This window comes from Peromyscus leucopus, chromosome 4 (genome assembly GCF_004664715.2).
Source record: "Peromyscus leucopus breed LL Stock chromosome 4, UCI_PerLeu_2.1, whole genome shotgun sequence".
In the NCBI taxonomy this organism is placed as follows: domain Eukaryota; kingdom Metazoa; phylum Chordata; class Mammalia; order Rodentia; family Cricetidae; genus Peromyscus; species Peromyscus leucopus.
The window spans coordinates 61,775,846-61,785,401 of record NC_051066.1 but is presented as its reverse complement, the minus strand read 5'-3'; the positions used below and the strand labels follow the sequence as shown (position 1 = coordinate 61,785,401).

The 9,556-nt window shown below is 41.5% G+C and overlaps 1 protein-coding gene across 1 annotated transcript in view; it reads left to right on the top strand.

The window, feature by feature from the left end:
- Nucleotides 1-241: 241 nt before the first annotated feature.
- LOC114710130 (fatty acid desaturase 2-like protein FADS2B) overlaps nucleotides 242-9,556 on the top strand; it is a 39,623-nt gene continuing 30,308 nt past the window's right edge. The window contains exon 1 of the mRNA XM_028894214.2: nucleotides 242-852. Coding sequence (XP_028750047.1) covers nucleotides 532-852 — 321 coding nt within the window. The 5' untranslated portion in view covers nucleotides 242-531. The remainder of the gene's footprint in view (nucleotides 853-9,556) is intronic.

Below are 9,556 nucleotides of genomic sequence, written 5' to 3'. Positions count from 1 at the left end.
TTTACCTAAACCAAGCAACAGTGATTCCAGTCATCCAGGAAATTCTGAAAGCTTTTGTTCACATGTTGAATTTATAAATCTAAAGGTCATTATTTGGAGGAGTCCCAGAGAACAGGTAAACCCATCCCACGATGATGTCACTGGAAAAATCAGAGACCAGAGTGTAGCCCCTCCTTTCACTGGGTGGGGCCTCTAATCCATCCAGACTGCGATTGGCTCAGGCTCTGTGCTCTGGGGCATTTAATGATGAAGGAGGAGGATGCTAAGAGAACAGCCAGCAGGAGAGAGGTGACTAGAGAAATGTGATCTAGCTGTCCTCCGTGCAGAAAAGATTAGCTACAGACCAAAACAGGGCCAGGCTGGGCAGGTGCTCACTTTCAGGCTCAGGAGAAACAAATGAGCCAAAGGCTTTCTCTGTAGGCATCAGGACTGCAGAGGAATGAAAGAGGAGGAAAGGAGTCATTTTATGGCCCAATTACAGAACTAGGAAATTCAGGAGTCAACCTAGATCGTCTCGGGGATTCAGGGACGATGAAGTTGGAGGAAAAGCTTGAGCACAGTGAGAGCCTTGTGGGAAGGAGTCAGCCATGTCTACATGACACGCATCAGGCAAATGGAAAACCGAGAGCAAACGGGAAAGCAGAGGTCTATGAAAAGCAGGAGGCAAATGGCAAGGGAGGCAGCCTCAGGAAATGTCTCAACCTGTACACCTGGCAGGAGGTCCAGAAACACAATAAGGAGGCCGACCAGTGGCTGGTGATTGATCGCAAGGTTTACAATGTGACTGACTGGGCCGGCAAGCATCCAGGTGGCCATCGGGTCCTCAACCACTATGCTGGGGAAGATGCTACGGTAAGGACATCAACGTGACTCTCTCTCTCTCTCTCTCTCTCTCTCTCTCTCTCTCTCTCTCTCTCTCTCTCTCTCTCTCTCTCTCTCTCTCTCTCTCCCCTCGCTGTTTCTCCTCCCTTCTTCCCCCCCTTCTCTCTCTGTCCCTCTTCTTGATGCTGAGTAGCTGAGATCTTGGCTCTCATCCCCAAAACCCTGAAGTACGTGCCAGGGCTCCACAGTCACTATCTCCTCCCAAACCATTTTTTCAGGATTCCTATCTAACAAGAATCTGGAAGCCAAATGGGGCTTCAGGGTCTAGCTGTTGCCCAATATGAGGTACATTCAAATGTTGATGGTGGAGATCGTGTTTTTGAGTTCTGGATTTTGTCGTGTGTGTGTGTGTGTGTGTGTGTGTGTGTGTGTGTGTGTGTGTGTGTGTTTTCTTTTGCTTCTTCTTGAAGTAGAGTAACTGTCTTATAAACAGCAAGTTATAAATAGGTGAGCAAAATCTGGGGGGAGGAATGTCGTTTATTTAAACAGGAATTTACAGAAAGCAATTCATCGCAAGAGCAGGAAACATGGTTAATAACAGTGAAAGCCAAGAACTGCCTGGACTTGGAGAGTTCACAGTTGTCTTTTGCATAGCGTAGCTCAAGCAGTTTGACAAGAGTGATGCAATTCTCACGGGTGTGTTTCAATGCACCACCTTAGGTGCTCTTGCCAGGGGTGTGCACGTTATTCTCACATCGCAGATGATGCACTTGATACTCAAAGAGCTAAGCCATGTGCACAGCAGGTATTGGTGATGGCAATGCTAGGCTTGAAGTTGTTTTGTTTTGACTATAAAGTCCTGTATATATGTTTCCTTAAAAAATAAAATAAAATAAAAATTAGAGTCAGCAAATAGCTCAGCAGGTAAAAACACTTGCCATCAAGCCTGACACTTCTGAGTTCAGCCTCCAGGAGCTACCTGGTAGAATTTAAGAACCAACCCCTGCAAGTTGTTCTCTGACCTCCACATGCATGAGTTTACACACACACACACACACACACACACACACACACACACACACACACACTACATAAATAATACTAGTAAAAATTATTTTAAATTTCATATCAGTTTGATAAGGAAGTCTGCCAGAATCTTTCAGTGTATTCAATTATTTTTTTTTAAATCTTGGTGTGATGGTGCTTACATTCAAGAGGCAGAGGCAGGCATAGCTCTTTGAGTTCAAGGTCAGTGAGGTCTAAACAAGGAGTTCCAGGCCAGCCAAAGCTACATAGTTAGTAAGATTCTGTTTTTTAAAATCCCCTTGTAAGTATTCTGTGCATGATGTGCACTTCCACTCACTCTGGAAGTGTTATTTTTTTTCACAGCACAGACAAAGAGTTCAAGGCCCTAATAGCTCAAGGTCAGGCAATCAGTGTATGGCAGAACAGGAATTTAAGCTGAAACTTGATATTTTTGCATTCATTCATTTCACACATGAGCAAAGAAGTTCTTCAACAGGTTTCTACACATAGAGCTGAAGACACCTGTCTGCAGGCGGCATGTTCTAGAAATAGGACTTGGTAGACACCTTATGGATTTGTAAAGTAAGATGCTGATGCCCTCAACATTTTTCCCATAACTCTTGGTTTTTTCCTGAGTTTCCACCCCTCTTCTCTGTCTAGCTCTTGTTCTTCTGACTTCTTCCTGGCTTCATGTTCAGTCAGATGAATATATGTTCAATCAGACCCTGTCACATCTACACTACTTCAGTTCTGACATGGTTTTTAAACAATGTTCAATCTTTTCTTGGGAGCAAGGGAGGAGGGCATCCTAGATATCAGAAAAGCACATGCAGCAGCATAGATCTAGAGACTGTAGAGGAGAAGAAGCCAAGTAGAGCAGTATGTATAAGAATCAGAGAAGAATAATTAACAAACTTTCCAATAACAAAATAATCATCATCATAATAATAGTGATAATAATAAATAAATAAAATAGCCACAGTTCCTGAAGTAGTTCATCCCCTCAGTTCAAGCTGGCCTTGAACTCTTGACCTCCACCTTCCAAATGCTGAAATTATAGGCATACACCATCATGCTTGACCTCGATCAGTGTTTTCTAGCTTAAATCACAGAATTGGCTCAAAGATGTGTTGACAAGGACTTAAGTTTTCAATCACATTGAAAATTGCTAGCAATCTCACTGAGCTTTAAGTAGCCCAGGTGATAGATCTAAAGACTTTTAATACACCAGAAGCCAGGAAATGATCGCTTTTGCTTCCAGCCCTAGCCAGTGAGAAGAAAAAGCTATATAATAATAACCACCAGCCACGCCCAGGCCACCTTAGTATTGGGATATATCAAGAAAGAAAAGGGCCAGTCTGTGGTGGTACATGCCTTTAATCCCAACACTCAGGAGGCAGAGGCAGGTGAATCTCTGTGAGTTCAAGGCCAGACTGGGCTACAAAGTGAGTTCCAAGAAAGGCACCAAAGCTACACAGAGAAACTCTGTCTCAAAAAAAACAAAAGAAGAAGAAGGAGGAGAAAGAAAGAAAGAAAGAAAGAAAGAAAGAAAGAAAGAAAGAAAGAAAGAAAGAAAGAAAGAAAGAAAGAAAAGCATATGCTTGATCAACCTCATAATTTAGGAAAATGAATCCAAAAGCATTCATATAAGGGGCTCTCCAAAGAAAGGTGGCTCAGGAATGGTAGGAGAGACACAGGAGAAGCAGGGTAATTCTAATTCTCCCTGGTTACTCAGAAGACAAACACACTGGGATTTGGGTTGTGTGAACTTAGGAAAACTACTGAGATGCCCAGAGTTTCATCCCCATGCCCTGCGAAACAGGAATAGTGTTTCCCTCCTGCCTGACCGATGGTAAATGGAATGAATGCATTCAAACAATCTCATATAATTGAAGACATTAACAGTCAACAATTGTAACATCCATAGCCTCACACATGTGATTGTTACTTTCAGTTAGTTTACTATCAGCATAGAAATTCTGATTATAGTTTGTGCCTTTTAATTGGAAGCAGAACACCAAGCCCATAAGCCCAAAGCCAAATGCTCACTTTACAGCTTAGGAGGTATTAGCACAGTTTTTCCTGACTGGCAACTGGGAACCACAGGATAATCTCTGCATTATAGGTGCTAGATCCATGGCTACACTTGCACAGACAGAACACCTTCTCTTATTTACACAGAAACTCTTTTCTAGGCCTCCTAAAAGGTGGAAAGCAGTACCTAAGTAATGAGTGCAGTACCATGGGGTCATTAAACCACTCACTCATTTTTCTAAAGCTTTGTTAGGAATGTGGCCTAATGTTTAAAACTATAGGTTTCAGAATGGAATCGGCCTAGTGGGCATCAGGAATTTACACTTATTAGAGAAGTTTTTAAACAGAAGACTGTTTAAGTTTTCGAGTCTCGGTTTCTTATAAAAGGAGATAATAATACTTTAATCTTGGTTTTATTATAAAAATCAATGGAGGTCAAATAAAACGCTTCTTACGGTGCTCAACAGAGATTAAATATTCAACAAGTGACAGCTTTTGTAGTTTATCATCACTTCATTCTTCTGAGATGGATTTTAATGCTCTCCACAGTAGTTTAATAAACCTATAAAACAAAATCAACACATAAACCTCTGCTATTTGCATGCATGAGTTATCTGGTTGTTTACAAGCTATATAATTTTAAGCTTATATAACAGGGCCAATTAGCAGAGTTTGGGGCTTGGGACTTTTCATGTATGTGAGTTTACTGAGGAAAATTCAGTAAGCAGTAACTTCAACAAAAAGAACTGATTTAAAAAAAAGAACTGATAATACAGATTCTCACTTAATTTCACCATGCTAGGTTATTTTGCAGTCTCTAGAATAAAGATTGCTAAGTGTTTTGATGACAAGACATACATATGAATAAATATTTGTCCATACATTTTATACTAGACCCTAGTAAGTTCCAAGGGAATGAAGTGCAGTTGTGATGGTAGATCTACAGAGGCTGCAATGTTTCAAATAAAGAAAGCAAGTGCAGGTCAGTCTGCTCATCGCTCAACATCACACCTTAGAAGAAGCAATGACAAAGCTGGAGAGACCATCAACAAAGTGTGTGCAGTCCAAACGTGAGGGCTTGAGTTTGGATCTCTAGAACTCACTTAAAATGCTGGAGACTGAGCTGGGCAGTGGTGGGGCACACTTTTAATCCCAGCACTTGGGAGGCAGAGGCAGGTGGATCTCTGTGAGTTCGAGGCCAGAGCAAGTTCCAGGACAGGCTCCAAAGCTACACAGAGAAACCCTGTCAAAAAAATGGGCTCTGGAGAGGCAGAGAGACAGGTAGATTCCTTAACTCTGCCTCTGGCCAGTCAGCCTAGCTGAGTTAATGAACTGTAGGCCAGGATGTGGCACTATGCAGGGAAAGACCCCATCCACCATCTCCAAGGATAAGGTGGAGAGTGACTGAAGAAGACAACTGACTTCGTCCTCCAGCCTCCATATATACATACAGGCACACACACACACACACACACACACACACACACAATATAAACAATCAAGTCTTTTCTTATATAAGGAAGAGATGACAAAAGCTTACAGGAAATATGACAGAGTTCTCTTCAACTATTTGGAGGGCTCCTAGGGAGAAAAGCACCACAGACTGTAGCTAGAGTTTTCCTGCGTTGCCCACAGTCAGGACAAATCTCTGTCACCTGCCAGTCCCACAGTCGCTCAGACCTAACCAAGTAAACACAGAGACTTATATTGCTTACAAATTGTATGGCTGTGGCAGGCTACTTGCTAGCTGTTTGTATAGCTTAAATTAATCCATTTCCATAAATCTATACCTTGCCACGTGGCTCGTGGCTTAACAGCATCTTCACATGCTGCTTGTCCTGGCAGCGGCTGGCAGTGACTCCTTCTGCCTTCCTGTTCTTTCTTTTCTCCTTTCTGTTAGTCCCGCCTATACTTCCTGCCTAGCCACTGGCCAATCAGTGTTTTATTTATTGACCAATCAGAGCAACACATTTGCCATACAGACCATCTCCCAGCAACAGACAACTTCAAAAGAAAGAACCTATATGGTTTGGAATGAAAGAGGCAAGGCTAGGGCAGAGGGGAGAAGAGTGTGAGCAGACAGGTTTTACACATGTGACTAGTCATGAGTAAACACCCAACCAACATGGGCTTCAACTTCCTCCTCTTAGCATGATACTGGCCAAAAGTGCAGGCTTGATTGATGTCTGAGAATGACAGACAGAAGAGAGCCCAGCTTCTAGGAGATGAAAATGGACCATGACAGCCAAGAGGAAGGGGCACATGAGGTCTTACCCTTCCTGAGTATCTCTAGGCAGTTAATGGTCCCAGGGATAAAGAAAGATGTTTTCTTCAATTGTGTAGTTATGGGTAAGGAATTTAAGGAATTCAGGCTGCTGTAAATAATCCCTCACTTAGGATCCTGTAAACAGTCCTAATAAATTCATTAGGTCATCAATTGGAAGAGGGGTGTGTGTGTGTGTGTGTGTGTGAGAGAGAGAGAGAGAGAGAGAGAGAGAGAGAGAGAGAGAGAGAGAGAGAAAGGAGGGAAGAGGAAGAGAAGAGCAGTGGAAGGGGAACAAAAGATGAATACAATAAAATTATATATTCATAATAACATATGGAAATGTATATACATGAAAATACCCTAATGAAGCCAATTAGTATATATATTTAACATCTGCTAGTAAAAACATTAATTACAAAAACGTAAAGAAGGAGAATGGACCATGAAAAGATAAATGTTGCTACTCTGAAAGGTCAGCCTGGCAATCAAGTAAGAAATTAAGACAGTTAAAGGAAAGAGACCAAAATGTAGTCCAGGAAATATATTGAAAGTCCAAACGGAGCATGGACAACAAGATTGGAAGGAGAAGATGAGTGGGAGGAACACTGAGGAAACATAATTTAATATTTGACAGGTAAGCAAATAAGCAAAGCAGAACGCAAGTCCAAATTGATGTGGATACCTCACTAAGCCATCCAGGTGCCCATTATGGAAGGAGAACATCAGAAGAATACAAAGGTCAAGAAGGTAGATGGAGAATGAAAGGATGGAAGGAGAGCAAGGAAGGGAGAAAAACAGGGAGGGAGACAGAGAGAACAGGCTGGAGTTCAGAAGAAAGCAGAGTATAAATGAAGGCCTTCTGGTGACAAAATAGGAACTTCTGTGGAGGTATAGTCACTTAACACCTCACCCTCCCAGGTTGCAGCTCTCTCCCAAGGCAAGGGCAAAGATGCATTCTCCCCCTAACTCAGCCTATTTACAACTCATCATTCTCATTCGATTGAATACCAGGACTTTTGTCCTAGCTGCAACTTTGTAGCTCACAAGTTCTGAAAAGGAAGCAGAAGAGGAGAAGGGGAGTTACCCAAGGGAATGTAAGCTTGAGATTTGTTTTCTTTTTTAAAAAGAGGATCTCGTGTATCCCAGGTTCCCTGGAGCTCACTAGGCAGCCAAAAATAACCCCTTGCCCCCACTTCCTGAGTGCTGGTTTACTTATAAATCTGTGAGCTACTATGTGAGAAAAGTCACATTCTACACATGCCTTGTTGGATGACACTGAAATTCTCTAGGTGTTTTATGAGTTTATGTTTGTCTCTTAATCAACATCTTTTGAGAAATTTCAACCCTTATCAGACAAACTATTAAGTCTTAGCCATTTGTCCTCAGTTGGAGACCTAACACTATGTAAATAATAATAATAAGTAATTTATTGATATCAAATTGCAAAAACTAAGCTCTGAGTCACTAGATTAGGTTCTGAGTAGACTGTATAACACCTGAGTAAATAACGAAATAATGAGCACGTGGGGAGGAGTAAGTGATTTGTGTGGATTTACATAAAGACTGAGGCTTCCTTTGTGAGGGCTAGGTCAGCAAAGACACTTGCCACCAAGCCTGATTCTGCAAGTTAAAGGAGAAAGCAATGACTCGAAAAAGTTGTCCTGCGGTTTTTTTTTTCACATATGTGCCATCATGCAAGTGTGTGTGTACACACACGTACACATACAAACGATAACGATAATAATGACAAAATGATTAGTTAAAATTTAAGTAGCTTTCCTAACATGAGGCAGTCCACCCCTCTGCTGCCCTCTGTGGTAGGGGTTAGGAAGCAGGCTGTCTCTGGGTGGTTGCAGTTCCCTAGACACCAGGTTTGGCAAATGGAGTACTTGCTGAATTTCAAGCCATCTTCCCATCTTGGCCTGGTGGCTTTGTGCAGGTTACAATCTATACAGCAGCATTTAAACTAAAAATATCAGAATTTTCTCTGAGGCTTTCTAATTTTACATACTTTGACTGTCTCTTTCCATGGGGAATTCTGTTGCTTTTATAATCAGTAAACAATATAATCAGCAGTAAACAATCACAGCCCCCAGGAAAGAATAGCCATAGATCAGAAGCTTCCAAAGTACTTGTAAACATAAAGTAATATTCAATCTTCATGTCTTGTTGGTACAATTTTTGGATATAATGTTTCAAGATGAGCTGCAATATTATGCAATTTATGGTGATCTTAAAGAGCAGAGTGATGATTGAAAAGGGAGTTTAAAAAAAAGAGTATAGGGGAAATGGGAGCAGTGTATTATTCATGCTTCAATCATCCCAACTCCTCATGCAGAACTGTTCTGCCTACCTTACTCATCAGGGGTGTATTCACTACATGTTTTATTCTAGGCACCATGGCAGATATCAGGGCTGCATTAATCTATGCCTAGTACACAGTCTCAGTTTCAAAAACTCACTAACGAAGCAGCAAGTACAGCTTCATTACAATATAAAGAAAAGCTTTATAGTTAATGAGATGTCTCATAGGTAAAGACAGTTGTTGCCAACTCTGATGTCATGAGTTTGATCCCTGTGATGAACCACATGGTGCAAGAAGAGAACTGACTCCCACAAGTTGTCCACTAGCATCTATGTGTGTGCTTCCACACACACTAAATAAATAGATGATACGTATTTTCTTTTAAAAAAATGAACAAACTGTTATAAGCTTGCAGGAGTACTTGTGAATAATTTTCCTGCATGTGCAAGGGGCATCAATATCTAACGTTGGTATAAAATTGTAAGAAGAACCTTTGAGTGGAGAAAAGTGGAAGAAGGAAGTGAAAGGAAGAATATAGATCTGCGAATATTCAGAGCTCTATTTATTCAATACAAGGCTCCAGTAGAGAACATGGTCTATGAAGGGCCAGCCTGATGAAGCAGGATGGAGTCAGAGGCAAAGTGCTTCATGAGACTAAAGTCTAGGAAACTCCATTGCCATCTGTCCAGAAAATACAGGCTGATTGTAGTACCATCGCAAGGTCATGTAGCAGCATGTCTCTCAGGAAAAGGATTATAGATGTTGATGGCTGGGATGGATCTTTAGGGTGTTATTGTTCTATTTAGCCCCAAACTCAAACATTAGTTCTGCTGCTCCATGTGGTATATGGAGGAAATATTTCCATCCCATATTCCTAAAAGTTTGATGTCTCTCTGTACAATAGAAACAATAAACCCCCACAGGATTAAGCCTGTAGCTATGAGCTGGTGTGCTCCTTGTACATATGGAAAATTCTGTAAATACTGGCACTTTCCCCTGTTCCCTTCATTTCACTCCACCTCCTTCAGCAAGAGCATACTTGCCTAAGAATGTGGGTAACAGAACCTGTTTTTGAGAGCTTCCAAGTAGGGATTTCACAACTT